Below are 17,435 nucleotides of genomic sequence, written 5' to 3'. Positions count from 1 at the left end.
AATTATACAAAGTAGAGTGACACCAAGAGCAGAAATTAAACAGTGTGCATCTCTCTCCTCTTACTCTGTTGCAGCCAGGGAAATCTCTTGACAGTTGGAAGCATGGGTACAAATCCTCTTGAGCAAGACAAGGGATTAAGCCTGGTAATCCAAGATACTTCTGTGAATGCTTTAACCACATGCTACTGGCTAAAAGCAAGATCACAACTCCATTTTGCTCAGAATTTTATCACCCATCACCAAAATTACTTAGCAAGTCAGTGTCTAGTTCACAGGTTATTCCAAGACTATCAAAGTCACACTTTGAAGAAAAGATAATACTCTCTCTGCTTCTCTCTCCAGATCTCAGCAGACACTATTCAATACCTGTCTGCACAGACCGCATATTTGATTCTCATGTTTTCTCTGTCTGATCCACAGAGTCCCCTGCTTCTAAAATCTAGGTGAAAATACCTGCAGATTCAAAACATGTGATTATGTCCAACAACTGTCACTATCCATGTATTTAAAATTAGGGGTGGCACTTGCAAAGATATGCAACAGCTTGCTTTGATGTTATAAATCCTTGGTTAGTTACTCATTCAATACATTTATTTTTTACTAAGGAAAAAAGGCCAAAAAAGCAAGAAATATCAGCTGAGATAAAACTTTTGCCAAGAAAACACCAAGGTTACAATACAACAAAGCCAGTGCAAGAAGCCAAGCAAATTATTTTCTGAAAAGTAGGAACTGAGCAAAATTAAAATTGGCAGTGCAGATATATATAATGTGGAGAACACTGACAGGAGTGCCCATAGAAGTGAGGATTCTCTTAAAAGTCTGTTTAATCAATGCCTTTATTCTGTGCTCTAACTAAGCATTGCTTTAGTTTCAGGATGACTGTATGGTCACCTTTGTCTCTGGAATGCCAAAAAAACCACAGAGAATAAAGTGGTCTTCCACCTATGAGGTAAGCACCAAATGGGATGCAATATGCAGTACACATACCTTATATGCTCCTGTTATGGAGCAGATCATCTAGAGTGCCATCATGCAGCACATACAGAACAACCAGATGATCACCCTCTCAGCATGGGTTTATGAAAGGCAGGTTCTGCTTGACTAGCCTGATCTCCTTCTATGACAAAGTGACTGATTTAGTAAATAAGGGAAAGGTTGGGGCCATTAGACAGACTTTAGTAATGCCTTTGACACTGTTTCCCACAGCATTCTCCTGGCTGCTCATGGCTCGGATGGGCATGCGCTTCACTGGGTAAAAAGCTGGCTGTATGGCTGGGCACAAGGAATTGTGGTGAATGGAGTTAAATCCAGTTGATAGTCAATGACAAGTAGTGTTCCCAAGAGCTCAGTACAGAAGCTAGTTCTCTTTAATATCTCTATCAATGATCTGGACAAGAGATTAAATGTACCTGCAGTAAGTTTGCAGATGACAAGAATCACAAATGACACAAAGCTGGGTGAGAGTGTTGATCTGCTTGAAGGTAGGAAGGCTCTGCTGAGGGGTCTGGACAGAGTGGATTGATGGGCTGCAGCCAGTTGAATGAGACTGAATAAAGCCAAGTGCCAGGTCTTGCACTCAGGTCACAACAACCCCATGCAACACTACAGGCTTAGGGAAGAGTGGCTGGAAAGCTGCCTGGTGGAAAAGGACCTGGGAGCATTGAGTGGCACCTAGCGGTGTGCTCAGGTAGCCATGAAGGCCAACAGCATCCTGGCTTCTATCACAAACAGAGTGGCCAGGGAAATAACTGACCTCTTGTACTGGTAAGGCTGCACTTCAACCTCTGTGTTCAGTTTTGGGCCTCTCACTACAAGAAAGACATGGAGATGCTGAAGTGCATCCGAAGAGCAACAAAACTGGTGAAGCATTTGGAGCACAAGTATTACAGAAAGCATTTGACAAAACCAAAGTTCTTTAGCCTGGAGAAAAGGAGGCTCAGAGGAGATTTTATCACTCTCTACAACTATGTGAAAGCATGTTGTAGTGAGAAGGGTGTCAGTCTCATCTCCCAAGTAGCAAGTAGGAGGATGAGAGGATGGCCTCAGCTTGTACTAGGGGAAGTTTAGGATGGATACTAGGAAAAAATTCTTCACCATAAGGGTTGCCAAGCAATGGAACAGGCTACCCAGGAAACAGTGGGGTCCCAGCCCCCGGAGGTATTGAAAAGACATCTAGACATAGTGCTTAGTGACATGGCTTAGTGGTGGACATGATGATGTGGAAGGTCTTTTCCAACCTAAATGATTCTATGATTCTAGAATAGGTTAGTCTGTATTGGGCAAAACTCCATTATCTGCATCCTGAGCAAACCCAAGATGGAAGCCAGGCACCTGTGGAAACAGGAAGGAAACAGTAAGGAAACAGTGAGAGAAGAGGTAGGAGTTTTCCCTCTGTTTTGTAAGAAAGTCCATACAACCATTACCAACATGAAGATGTCTATATTTGCAAGTTTTAGTTGACTTGGGTCATAAACTGGCCACATCAAAGCATGTACAGATAGTTACTACAGAAATACCAAATACCTGGTACATGAGACACAGCAGTCTCTGGCAGTCTCTGTAACATTACTGTGACAGAACAGAGGCATCTATAGCAACTGAGATGCCGCTATATGCAGGAATGAAATGTGTCTACAAAATCTGAGAACATGGTTGAAGACAAAAAAAGATCATGGAGTCCTGGTGGACAACAGGATGATCATGAGCCAGCAATGTACCCTTGTGGCCCAAGAAGGCCAATGGCATTCTGGGGTGTATCATAACTGCTGTGGCTAGTAGATCAAGAGAAGTTCTCCTCTCCCTCTACTCTGCCCTGGTGAGGCCACATCTGGAATATTGTGTCCAGTTCTGGGCCCTTCAGTTCAAGAAGGACAGAGAATGGCTTAAAAGACCCCAGCACAGAGGAACAAAATTGACTAAGGGAGATACTGCACTCCCTTACGAGGAAATGCTGAGGGAGCAGAGTCACTTTAGCTGTGAGGAGACTGGGTGAAGGGCAAGTGTTGGGAGAATGGAGCCATGCTCTTCTCAGTGATGTCCAATGACAGGACAAGGGGTAGCAGGTGTAAGCTGAAGCAGAGGAGGTTCCACATAAAAGTAAGGAAAAACTTTTTCACTGTGAGAGTGATAGAACACTGGAACACGCTGCCCAGAGAAGTTGTGGAGTCTCCTTCTCTGGGGACATTCAGAAACTGCCTGGATGCATTCCTGTGTGACCTACTCTAGGTGATCCTGCTCTGGCAGGGGGGTTGGACTAGATGATCTTTCAAGGTCCTTTCCAACCCCTATCATTCTGTGATTCTGCGATTATGTGAAGGTGTCATAAGTTCTGATATTTGCATATCAGATGAATACTTAAAACACGAGAACACAGTTTTTAAAGCATGATTCTGTCTATGTGCTAATAGCTTTTGTGTTATACCATTATTTGTAATACCCTCTGTAAGTTATATTTCTCCAATAGTTGTGTGCCACAGTTTACACCCCAGTGTTGAATGGTATCTTGTAGTGCTTGTATCAGGCTACTTAGCTTCATCAAAGGAAGGTATCTCATGCTCATAAAATACTTTTAAAACTTTAATGTATAAAGACATTATTTACATCAGCACATTTTGCTAGCTTTGGTAATTTTTATGAATTGTAGAAAATAATCCTTCTATCCACTCAAACTGAATCAGAAAGGCAAAGTTTTCAAATAATGTTCATTTTATAGGACAGAATGTTGGCTACTTTGTCTTTCATCATTTGTTTCCATAAAAACTAATGAGGGAAAGTAATATTAATTTAGAATAATGTCTAAAAATAAGTTTATTATTTAACATAAATAATTTAATATTTTTAATAATTGTAGTTTGTGGATGCTCTCAAGTCTCTGTCAAGCTGAGCTGAACATGCTTTTTTGTTGGTAGCTCCTCTCTTGTTTAGCAGCACTATTGATGAGTTCAACAGAGCTGCCAGCACAGCCCTGGGAAAAGTGGTTGTTGGTTAATTTGTGCAGTGGAGCACAAACATTTTTTCCATCACATGGTACACAAACCAGCACCGTTAAGGAGTAAGATGGTAGCTACAGAAGTATCACTTGGAAATAAATTGAAAGACTCAGGCATACTCTTCTACATAAGGTATATTCTGTGCTACAGATGCATATAGTATTTTTTTCCTACATATGCAACAAATTCTTTATGCTGAACAGCTGATAGAGCTCTACCTAAACTTATAGAGACTGACAGTATAGGAAGTACCATCATGAGATATGAAAATGAGTGATAGCATTATCAACATATTTCTGGTGACAAGTATTAAGTGATACTGCTAACAGTGATAACACAGTCAAGACAAAAGTATTTATATCTTTTTCAGTATCAGTGCTCTAGTCCTCTCCCTAACAGCAAAATATCATTCCTTACTTTTCCTAACAATGTCTCTCACTATGTCTACTTTAAGTGGCAATTATGCCAGAACCACACTCTTCAACCACACTGGAGAAGTGTGTGGATCCACATCTGATTTTTAACATCAGTGCTTTATGCTTGGCATATTCCTCCTTTCCTGCATTTGTCAAAACACACCATTACCTTGTGCTAATGAACTGACCTGCCATGCCTTCACTGTTGTAACTGTTTCTCCTTATTCTTATATTTCCAATCAGAAGAAGATTAATGATTAAGTAGTATTGTTTGGCTTCTAGAAGAGACCTCTAGCCACCTAAGTGAGGGCCAGAGTGGCAATCGCAGCACTCCCGATTCCTTCTTCATGTTAAAGCTGAGCCACTCTTGAAAAAAACAACCAAACAAAAAACCCCATAACCAAAACTCAAAAGACTAGGTGAAAGGCAACAGAGCAAAACCTTATGTATTAATCTTTAGCTCAGAGCCTAGTGCCTTAGCCATTATGAGGATACTATATGAGAAATTACATGTTCTGTAAAAAAGAAAGAGGCATGATTCATTCTCAGTTTAAGAAGCTGGCCATAGGTATGAGCTCTGCACTGTGAATCACAAGTGGTAGTTTTCTAGCTCAGTGGCAGCTGAAATAGGATGACATTAAGAAACACCTTATTTCAACTTCTTACTAATTAGTTTGGACATTATTGACAGTTACTGAACAGTTGCATTTGGAAGGGACCTCTAGAAGTTATCTAGCCCAAGCCCTCTGATCAAGCTGCCCAGGGCTGTTTCCAGACGGCTTTTGAGTATCTCAAAAAATGGAGACCCCATAACCTCTCTGGTCAACCTGTGCCAGTGCTTGGTCACCTTCACAGTAAAAAGTGCTTCCTGATGTTCAGAGGGAGCCTTCTTTGCTTCAGGTTGTGCTCACTGCCTCTGGTCCTGTCACTGGGCACGAATGAAAAGAGCCTGACTCCATCTTCTTTCCACTCTCCCTTCAGGTATTTATATACATTGATGAGATCCTCCTGAGCCTCCTCTCTAGGCTGAACAGTCCCAGCTCTCTCAGCCTTTCCTCACAGGACAGATGCTCCAGTCCCTTCATCATCTGAATGGCCCTGTGCTGGACCTTCTCCAGTATGTCTATGCCTCTCTTGTACAGAAGAACCAAGAAACTGGACCTAACACTCCACATGTGGCCTCACCAGTGCTGAGCAGAGGGGAAAGATCACGGAGCATGCCAAACACTGTGAACCAAACTCCAAGGGTGAGCACGCAAGGGCTGACTGTGCTGTACAGAAGTGAGAGGCTGCCTATGCCAGTCATGTGATAAATGGATAGCCATTACCATCACAGCAGCATGTCTTCTTTGTGCAGCTACTCTCTCACAGCTTAACCCAACTCTCTGACACTACCAGTACATTAACTCTTCTACTCTTTGCCATAATCATTCTGATTTTTTATTTTCTTTTTTTCTTGTTTCTCTCCATACTCTTTACAGGGATTTATGGAAAGGAAATGTATATCAATGTCTAGAAGAAAGGAAGTAGCTGGAACTGACTACAATATATCAGGAAGAACACACCTGTAGTATATATAAAGATTGTGATTTCCCTTTCCTAAGACACTTTTGTGAATGGAAGTCAAACACACACTGACCTTTTTTGTTATTACATCAGTCAGAAAACACATCTGCTGGGCTGTCTGCAGTCAGCACAAATGGGGTTTGTTGTGTTTTCTCAAAAAAGACAATACCATGTACTTTTTCCTTACCATCATTTAGAAATGCTTTGCCTAGAAACATTCCTAATCATTCACACTGAGGAAAACAATAAATACACAATATTTCAGAATGATAAATTTGCAAAAGTTGATAGCATTGTAAACACCTCGCAACACACAAGGTGTCAGAAACTACAATCTACATCACTACCATTCCTATATATAACAGCATCTAACACTTCAGCTGATTCACAGTTCCCCACACTAGTCTTCTCACCTACATAAAACTAAGGATTGCTGAGGATAATTATCAGGGCTCCTATTTTTTCGGATGAACATATTAGCGGACCTACATCCTAGTTTTTCTGTGACATTTTCACAGCTCATCATGTTAGCTCACATTTAAGAACTGAGTAGATTTTATGACATCAGCGCCTCATTGACTTTGCTTTTAATTTATAGTATCATATAATCATTTAGGTTGAAAAAGACCTTCAAGATTGAGTCCAACCATTATGTTCAAATACACTCAGGGTCAAGTACTTTTTAACCTTCAAGTGTAAATACAATGATACAGAAGTGTCTCAGTAAAACATAGCTTCCCCACAAAGGAAGAAATCACACTGTGCACCTTCAAATCTCTCACTAATGGGGCACATGCTCTTCACTTTACTATACACACTTGCTAGTTGCTATTTTAAATTACTTCAGGACAAGTCTACATGCAGCCAGAGAGCACTCTGGATGCTGTTGATATGACAAAGTTCTCTCGTGAAGCAAGTCAGAAGACAGCACTTGCTGTTTGTAAGCAAGCTGGATATTTTACATGCATTGAGCCATCTGAAAACAACAAGTGAAATTAGAGCTCTTTGGGTACTGAAAACTAAATGATAGAAGTTGTGGGTTTTGACTACATACATATAGGCATAGAACTTCAGTTACTGAACTGATCCACTACACTTTCTGCCCAGTCTTCTCCGGGGGGGAGACATGAGGACCACAACTCTGTTAAGAGAACGTGAGGTGGATTTTCATCGTAGAAGAAAGATTACCCCTTTTCATTCATGGTGCACAACCATTTTACCTGTGCATCCTATAGCATTTGTCCTCAAGTTTCAAATCAAGATGCCTTGCAATAAAATCTTTCCTTACTCTATGCTGATAGACCAAAACCCAAGTTGAAGTGCGTGGCTAGAAAGTAACCCCCTCTGCTGAACAGAAGGCGATCCTGATGAATTGCAGAAAGCTCTTCAGAGGCTGCATTCCCCCTCCCTCTCATTTCACTGCCTGGATTCTTTTGTTTGGTAAAATAGGTCAGTGCTCATAAAAAACACCCCTCCAGGGCTGACAGCCTCACAAGACCACAGCAGCCAGCTATAAGGAACAACTGATTCACACAACTTTCATGAAACATGGAGAACTGAAATAACACACTAAGACAAAACTAAGACAAGAGATAGCAAAATGAGTCAGAAAAACATGAATGTGTATTTCCCATCTCAGGGCTCTAGCAATCCTGCAAAAAACTGACATGCTCTAAGACTATCTAGCTGCACAAAACTGGTGTCTTCAGAGGTAGATGAATAGAGGATGCTATGATCCTGGCCAGTACAACATAACCATATTGAATTATGTTATGAGCTTGAGGTTAACGGCTCTGTCCTGACCTTAATATCCTCTGTAGATATGCAACCCATGCATCCCTTCTATCCCGTATTGCCAAGGATGTCACTCGTGTTTTTCAGGTGATTTCTGCTAGAAGAAGTTGCGTGACAGCAACTGCAGTCTTAAAATGTCTTAAATACACCAATCCCTTCCAGGGAAAATGACAGATGCACTTTACCGCTCCATCCAGGTACAGAGACTAAAACATCAAAAACTGTTATGAGACCCCTAGGATCAAGGCCTCACTCCTGTGCCTCCAAAACAAAGAACGTGCTGTTTAGTGTTAATTTTTTTTTTTTTTTTTACGGGAACTGAAATCTAATGTCTGGCTTCAGATGAGAGACAACAGCTCAGCAGGAAACCCACTGGGATGAGGATGATAACTAGTGAAAGGAAATTTCTTTACAACACTTTTTTTTTTTCAGATTCTTTGTTGCTTGAAAGAAAGAAAAAAAAAAATCACATCCTGTACTTTTCCCAAACTGTCTTTGTATGATCTAATACTGAACACACAGCTTGTTCCAAGATTCAAGATATCGAGCTTGGCTCCTCAGTTGGAGACTGGCAGGATTTAGTTGCCTCATTGCACCCAGTGCACACTGTTTAAAGGGCACACACCTCAGCAGCGAAGTACAACAACCATTATTATGCAGCTCACACTCTAAGTTACATCAGATTTCTGCTGGCTCTGCACTTTGCAAGGTTAGGTGTCTCTGTGCTAACATCTGACTTGAAAACTCAGATTTCAAACTCTGAGTAAAGCCTTGCTGATTTTGAACTGAATTAACCATATATGTATGCACTACTGCAGGAAAGTTAGTGAGATACACCTTAAGCACACAGACAAGCACTCAAACAAGCTCTGCAGAAGACATTTCTGGTTCAGAGGCATTACCTGAGATTGTCTTGTAAACAAATTATTTTAGCCAATTACTTAGCTAGATACAGAACAACCAACCATGATGCTAATGGGAAAATGGGTCCTACTGTAAAATACATGAGCTGCACACACAAGAAAGACTTCTATCTGTACACTCAAGCAGAGTTGTCATTTCAAATGAGATATACAGGAATCTCCACTACGAGGGAACTTCTGTTTTTCATAAACACCTGCACAAGTAGTTGAGTGGAATTTGCATTGTGCTATATAATATACAGTATACTTCCTGGTACCACATACATTTCTGGACTCTTGTAGCACTGAAAACATAAGGGGCATATCTCAGTTTTTGTATCTATCATATGGCAAAAGAGGGAACAGTGTCAAAGTTCCTACTAGCCTTCAAAAAGAGAAAACAACTGTTTTCAGAAGCCTTAGTTCAGCAGTTTCACAGAGAATTTTCAAAAAATATAATAGTGGAAAACTATTTCTGCCAAAATACACTGACCTGCAAGTTCCTCAGGATGTTATCAAATCATATCACTACATACCTTCTGCTTTTGTGTAGATTGAGATGTTTCCATTTACCAAGCCAGCAAATAAGTATTGAGACATGTATGTTAAGCTCATAACAGTTGATTTTTCAGGAGTGAAGAAGTGTTGAAGTCGAATTTTCTTTGAGCCTTGGCAACTTTTGTAAATAGAAATGCTATAAATAGAAGCAAGAAAAAATAAACACGTGAAATTATGTTTTATTTAGTTCTGATTAGAATATGCACAAAAGAGGTTTAGAATACTAAAGGGAAGAAAAGATTTTGTCCTTCATAGGAAGATGAGTATGCAAAGGAGTATCTTTGCCATTCAAAATGTCTCCGTAGACAATTTGCAATTACTTAACATTAACATATAATAGCACTTTTCATATTATCTTATCTGGAGAAACATTTATTCAACAAAGAGACATAATAAAAATTCTGCTCAAATTCCTTGTTATGAGTCCACCCAAAACTTTCTTTTAGTTAAAAAAAAAAAAAAAAAGAATAGAAAGGATTAAGTATTACTTGGGAGAACCACAGAAAAGAGAAAAACTTACTACCATCAACTACACTTAAAACTCCCATGATTCCTACAGATTATTACCATGGGTATGTAAGGAATATTGAAGAGTTAATCTGGAATTAATTGCACTTTACAAGTAAAGATAATCAGTACAAGTAGATGATGGAATTTCTGGATAAAGTAGCATTTTCCTTGGAGAATTTGTCACTCCTTCATACACTACAAATGAGAATCACCTTCCTTCTTCTGTGCCAAGGCAAATAGTAGGCACATTAGAAGCTTTTGCAAGAACATTTTCAGAGTGAACAGTCTTGTTTTGCTCTTTGAGTTTCTCCTCCTCTGGTATGTAGACCATGCAGAGAATCCGTGATTCCACATTGAAGCACTCAATAACCTTGGGGCTGGAGTTTTGAAATGAGACTATTGCAATCTGGCCCATCTGATTAGTACAGCTGCCAATCTGAAGTGGAAAGAGGAAAGATCAAAATAAGACCAAGACTGGTACCTGTTCCCAGGAAGACCAGCATTAAAAAGAAGGAATGACTGGAATGTTAATTGAAACATGCATTTCAAGTTATATGCATGAACATGAGTTTTCATGCATTAAGACATAAACAAGAACATAATTCGTTACAAATATAAGAAATTTCAAAACATTATATACACAAAATTCTTGTATACTCACAAAAAGTTCTGTTTTGAAGGGAGGAATATTATGGCCTATTCTGTTGTCTAACTCAGGTGTATATCCATAACGTAATGCAATTACAGTAAGTAGCTTTGTAGTATTTTAATAGCCAGTGTTCTGATTTATCTCAGGTCTCTTAAAACTGGAAGCCTGTCCTTTGTACAGTAACAGGTCTACTACTAAATGCTCTGTCACAACAAAAAGAGGGATTATTACTACAATCCCTTTTGTACATTTACTGCTACCGGATTCTACAACTTCTTCCTGATCCAGAAGTAAGTATCATCAATAACTCCACAAACCAGTACATTTCAAGAATCTGGCAAGAGTGAAAAAAGAAGTATCTGCCCAAGCATTTTTATATAGTAACTCTTTGTGTTTGTATAAAAGCGTAACAAAGAGAAAGAATGAACATTTTGTGACAGTAGAAAGATGTTGCTGGCATATATTTGTGATGACTGCTTACAAATAGCCAAGACAAAAAGTTATATAGGTCACCTTGAAAAAGGCCAGTGACAAAGGCTATTGTTTATTTCTACTTTTAATTCAAAGGTCCCCTTAAAATTTCAGTATTGTAGTAACATGAAAAGCTACTGAAATAATTAGCACTTTTTATTTTAGACAAACAAATCTCAACATCAACAACAACAAAAAACCACCACCAAAGCAAAAAACAAAAACACCCCAGTACCAGCTATTTCACTTTATCTGCTGGAATATCTACATATTTGGGGTCATAACAATATGCCAGAATAGTTGTTTTTTTCCCCTATGTACAGACTTAAACAGATTATTTGTGGCTAAAACACTTTAACATATGGAAAAAGACAATAGGACAGTGTGAGCTCTTATGGGTTTTAGCAGCCCTCACTATATATTAGCAAATAACTCACTTCTGAATGTGTTCATCACTTTGGAATCTGTTCTGTGCCAAACTAAAGGAAAAAAAAAAATCACACATACACAAATGACACCCTTCAGAGAACAGTGAGACCACATGGACAAAATTCCTAGCTATCCCTTATAAAAGTCCATCGTAAACCAAGCAAATAAAAATAGACACAACTAGGATTTTATCTTAGATACATATGTCACAGAGAAACAGGAGCTTTTAATGATTATGCTTACCCAAAGAAAACCATGTTCCATGGTACAAGAATCTGACTCCATTTCACCAGAGAGGTACAGTTCAGGATTATAAGCAGCACATTCAATCTTCAAGGAAAGGAAAAGTAGGCAGTTACCACATTAAAAAGACATGCCTGTTTCTGCCTAATTTATCCTTAAATGCTTTAGTTAATTACAGATTATCAAAGAATCTCAGAAGGCATTTCAGTTTACTCTGTTCAGCTTCTCATGGGCAGAGTCAGCTGCACATATGTTGTTCCCAACACATTGCTTATCTGCTCTTACAGACATTAAAAGCCAAAGACTACAAATTCTCTAGCTGATCTGTTCAAGTGTCTCATGACCTTTAAGTTTTCCCAAATGCCAACCCCAACCCAATGCCATCCTGGTTGTAATTGTTAGTCTGTTACTTATCTCAGCCACCAAGTACTTCTCTTCAGCAGTGTCCTTTTACACATAGGTCTGATATATGCCATGATTCTGTCAGGCTAAATTAACATTATCCCTTAATTAAACTAAAAAAAAAAAAATTCTTTATTATTGTCACTTTTCCAATCTCTATCTCTCCAGCAGATAAATCAGCTTCATGAGAGTACAGAACCTTCTCACCTGAGTGTTCTAGCAGAGCTGTTAGCACCACTACATCATGGTTAACTTCTGAAGCCTGTTTGTACACATCCCATTGATGATTTGCTCTTTGTAACAGTATTACACTCTCAAACAATCCAGTTTGCCAGTCTTTAAAAATTACTTTTACATATCATCTATTCAACCACCTCCTCAATCCGTACTTGTGAAGCTCTTTATCCTGCCTGAACATACCATGTGTCTGTCCTACTGGCTGTCATCCTTGTGTTTTTTCCCCCTCAAATTCCCCCTGCTTTACTCACTTTGAATGCTAATGCTATCATCCACAAGACCCATACTCCCTCCCAAATTTGTGTCATCATGTCACTGTCAGTAAATTAATAACCATACTCATGATTGTATCATGCAGTTCACTTAAAAGCCTGAAAGCTACACCAGACTCAGTATCTATATTTAAGTCCATCTCAACTCTGAAAGTCATTTATGCACCAAGGCTCTGAAAACGGGCATTTTTATGAGCAGGCATGGATTTCTGTTTCCCTAATTTCCTTAATATCTGTAGCAGAGCTTCCTAAATATTATGTAAACACTTCAAAACATCTAAAAGCAACTCATAACTATGCATAAAATAAAAAGTGGTATGATGAGGTATGATACTACATTTTTAGACACGACTCTCCAGAATTTACACCAATGTTCTCATCTCTGACATCAATGTCATTGTGACTATATTGTAATACTACAGACAATTTGGATAGTATTAACTTAGATAACTTCACCACAACCTGGTAACATCATCTCTCAACAGTGAATAATAGCCAAAAAAAAAAAAGGAAAAGAAACAAGCTGGGAGAAGAGCAGTCAAGGAACTAGCTGTAGTAAAAACATCGTTATGTATTCACAAAAGCAATTCACTTTAAGGACAAAAGATGGAAACTGATAGATGAGAAAAATAAAAAAGGGCAACCCATGCCATTCTTAGCACGATGTCTCATTTAACATGTTGAAGATATCCACTCGTAGTGGTGATTTAGGGTTGCTGTGACAACTGAACACATCACTAGCGCAAGAAAAGACAGCCTTCATGATGGATATTTCATGGGCTGCTTCCTACATCTGTGTTACTTTGCATCTTAGTCAAAACTGATGTTTTGCCACAGTTGGACCCTGGTAATTTAGTTCTCAGTCTTGAGAGAAGCCCTCTGCCTGGGGTGTAAACTTGCTGTGATGGGAGAAGTTATTACAGGCTCTTTACAACACCTGAGAAGCATGCAGGGAGGTAACAAGCAGGATCAGCCAAGCTAAGGGTCTCTTTCTACCCCAAGCTGTAGTCTGACACCCAAGCTACAGCTAAGGCTGCAGAAAACCACCAGTAAAAAAAAAAATAAAAAAAATCAAGCAATATCAAGGCCTTAGGAGCATCAGGCACGACAGCCATGCTCACATCCACATTATCTTCAGGAGATGCAAAACTAGTCAAGTTGACCCAGAGCTCAGGGAAATGCTGCTACACTCTATCTTCCCAAGTTCACCAAGGCAAAGATCAACACCCAACTGTATGGGCAACAGAATTCAATTTCCTTTCAAGACAAGCAGATCAGGCTCCTAGCACGAACCTACAGGACTTAGACACGCATAGGCTCTAAGGAAACATAAATGTTTTAAGTTTCTGCAAAAATTTTATTAGGTTGGTTAGTTCACCAGTGGTGACTTTAGAAAGTATTCCGTACAGAAAAAGCTAACTTTTTAATGAGACAAGAAGGACTATGGTTCTTTGGGACTTTAAGACTGTTTGCTAAAAATCACATCTCTGCTCTGAAAACCAGTATCACAGGAATGGCTTGATTTAACACCATTACACATTTCAATACATTTCCAGGTAGCAGTTATTTCCCCCCACCTTCCAGGCATGTATACTGACAGTTGAAGAGAAGCTCCCAGCTGAACTTCCCTCCTGTTATGGCTGCGCTAGCAATGAGGATCTGCAGACTTCCTGCTTTAAGCAGTACCCATGCGAGGATGTTAATGTAACATTGGGATCCTGGCTGTACACCTACACATTTCCATTAGTGTTTTTGCACAACCCTAACTGACTGATGGTCAGAAATTCTGCAGATGCAAGGGTAAAAACAGCATCCAGCACTCTTCCGTTTCATCTGTTAGTCTGGACATGCTGCACTTCTTTCCATCATTAAAGCCCGTGGCCAACATGAGTTCAAACACTCATGTTAGGAAATGAACAATTACAATGATTTCCGTATCCTTGTTCACAACAAAACCTTACTTTACATAAGACTGAATTTTAAATGTTTTAAAACTACTGCTCTCTGCACTAATGAAAACCAGAAATGTGAGGAGGATTCAAAATAGTTACACAGGTACAGAACAGCTATCATGGAGATCGGTTTCCTACACTCTGTAAGCTGCAGGTTATGTTGGAATCTCAAACAAGCACTTCGAAACTTCAAGACCAATTCAAAATTCCCAGCAGTTCTGTTTTCATTGAGTGATGTCTTACATCTGGAAGTAAATGTCATACTACATAAATGAAAACACTATGTTCCTTAGTGCTTCAAAGACTGCAGTACTTTGCATTCCTGTGGCCCTCTTGGACCTTCCATTGCTACTGGTCTTACACCAAGGCAGTAATTCAAGAGGGGTAATAGATGTGAATGGTATTTTTCAGCAGTTATAGCACAACAAGAAAAATAATTGTAATCTCACATAAAAATTCCATTCACCTTAAACTCCTGTTGCTTGGCCATCATAACTGGCATGTGTCTAACAAGCAGAGGATGTTTCTCCTTTTTTATTTGATTCCCATCATCTTCTACACAGAACCAACCTAACAGGTTATCCTCCGCTGTAGTAGAAAGAACAAACAACAAACACCCCAGATACTTTCACTGAATAATTGCTTACACCTCTACAGGAATAGAAAAGAATCCTGTTAGGATTGGTTAATACAGATCAGGTTGTTCTTATGCCATGTATGCATAAATGACAACATAAAACTATGAGCAAAAATTTAATATAGCGATTTCATACACACTAATAATGCAAAAAAGGAACACCTTACACCAACTAAATGTTATTGATTTTGTCAGCATTGAACAAACATTGAACTTCTTCTTAGACTCAAGGATATCTTTTGCAAACACCATTTCTCTGCCTGGGTGACATCACTGACAACTACTACTAATAATTACAAGGATCCTCCATCTGGAATGATGGAGACATCCATTCTCTCTTTTTTTGTTTTTGTTATTTTGCCTGACTTCAGTCTAAGTGGGAAGCAATAAAGAATCCTCCAGACTACAGATCTATGTTAAAAGAAAAAATCCTGAAGACTACAGATTTATGTTAAAAGAAAAAAAACCAACATAACAAAAAACCCACTCCCCCCAAAAATCTTGAGTTTTACATATCCAACTACAGAAATATTGCATTACATTAAAAACTACCCCCACAAGTTTATTTCAGTCTTTGGAAGCTAAACAAACTAACCCAACAGCTTTACTGTTATTTCTTAGCTCAAGTCATTCTGAGCTAACACTGAGAAATTTTGGTCTGAAGTTGTAAACATTCGTAAGATCTGAAGAAATAAATTTATAATGGAGTAACTTCCTCACCTGTCTCTCCTGTACTGTATCTCATTCTTGCTGATTGACATGTAATAATTAGCAACATCTACCACATACTTTATTATAAAATACTGTAGCAATTACATTCCTTCATAATGAAGCCTCCACCCTAACACCATTACTTTGTAGCAATACACAATCATTACTATTGCAATTTTAAGAGCTGTAGATAGATTTTCTCAAAAAAAATTCTAAAAAATTATTTTTAAAAAATCACTGTACATTGGAGAGCTATCTTAACTTGATAGGAAATTTAAGTAATTAAGAATTACCAAGGGCTAGTTTAGCCATCTGTAAATTGTTGATCCAAGACTGTTTGATGGCAGGGGTAAATGTATTGAACACAGCTGTAAAGAAAGTGGGCCGCCCAGACCTGCAAGTCAAAAAAGACAAACAAACCCAATCTGAATGCATTGAGAATGAGGTATGGTCACAGCTAGAAATGCTGAGCACGATGAAATTTCATTATTAATTAATGGTTGGACAAAGACACAGCTCTGATAGAAGCCTTCAGGCTATGATATGAATCATAGAACTATTGAGCTTGGAAGAGACAAGTCCAACCACTTGCCTAGAGCTTACAATCCCACCACTACTGCTAAGCTACTTCCACTAAATCATGTCCCTAAGCATCACATCCACATGTCTTAAATACCTACAGGGATTGTGACTCCCTCCGTGGGCAGCCTGATAACCCCTCCTGTGAAGAATTTTTTTCCTAATATCCAACCTGAACCTCCACAGGAACAACTTGAGGCCATTTCCTCTTGTCCACTGGTTGCAAGTGAGAAGAGGCTGACTTCCACATCGCTCCAACCTCCTTTGAGGTAGTTGTAGAGGGCAATGAGGTCTCTCCTTAGCCTCCTCTTGTGAAGACTAAACAAACCCAGTTCCCTCAACTGTTACTCGTAAGACTTGTGCTCAAGGTCCTTCACCAGTTTAGTTGCTCTTCTCTTTGTTGTAGCGAGGGGCCCAAAGCTGGACACAGTATTTGAGGTGTGGCCTCACTACACCTGCTAATCACGTTCCTAGACCTGCTGTATGGCATGTGCCATATGCCTGTCTTCCTACACTTCACATGGAATAGTATGAGAAGAACACCCTGATTTGGGAAGGAATGTAACCCTGGCTGTTCCCTATTAGCTGTCACTGCCACGGTTCCTCTCTTGGTTCTTGACTCTGGAATGAAGGTCTGAGGAGTGGGAGAGAAACTGCAATGCTGTCCTGGGACCTTCAAGATCCCAGCATTGTGGTATGAAAGCAGAACAAAGGCTAAGTGCAGAGACAGAGGAGGGGGAAGAGCTACAGATTGCCAAATCCTCCTTGCTACATCTATGCCCAACACACAAACCCGTTTTGAAAACTCTGTAATCAAGATGACTACTGACTTGTCCTGTTTTTCTGAGAGTTGCAGCTGAATTCTACAGCGATCTGCTGCTCTGATTTCATCTTCTTTTTTCAAAATCAGTTTTTTTAAACCTGAGGTCCAGTCATCTGCTACAGATTGGTTTAAGTTCTGAAAAATTGAAAAAGTTAAGAGTCAGTGCCATCCTACTGGCCAGTTTCCAACAGCATAAAGTGATCTCTGCATACAACAAACAAATCCTGGCACCTGGGCCTCATTAGTCCACAGTTCAATTACGGATAATGCATTTCTAAACACATTTCAAAAATAT

General features: G+C 39.3%; 1 protein-coding gene across 1 annotated transcript in view; it reads right to left on the bottom strand.

The window, feature by feature from the left end:
* ARHGEF10 (Rho guanine nucleotide exchange factor 10) overlaps nt 1–17,435 on the bottom strand; it is a 98,940-nt gene that overhangs the window by 19,345 nt on the left and 62,160 nt on the right. The window contains exons 19-24 of the mRNA XM_054383770.1: nt 17,148–17,275; nt 16,032–16,132; nt 14,857–14,978; nt 11,528–11,614; nt 9,948–10,171; nt 9,204–9,361 (exon numbers count right to left, since the gene is read on the bottom strand). Coding sequence (XP_054239745.1) covers nt 9,204–9,361; nt 9,948–10,171; nt 11,528–11,614; nt 14,857–14,978; nt 16,032–16,132; nt 17,148–17,275 — 820 coding nt within the window. The remainder of the gene's footprint in view (nt 1–9,203; nt 9,362–9,947; nt 10,172–11,527; nt 11,615–14,856; nt 14,979–16,031; nt 16,133–17,147; nt 17,276–17,435) is intronic.

This window comes from Indicator indicator, chromosome 9, assembly GCF_027791375.1.
Source record: "Indicator indicator isolate 239-I01 chromosome 9, UM_Iind_1.1, whole genome shotgun sequence".
NCBI classification, from domain to species: Eukaryota; Metazoa; Chordata; class Aves; order Piciformes; family Indicatoridae; genus Indicator; species Indicator indicator.
This window is presented reverse-complemented; position numbering and strand designations above follow the sequence as displayed.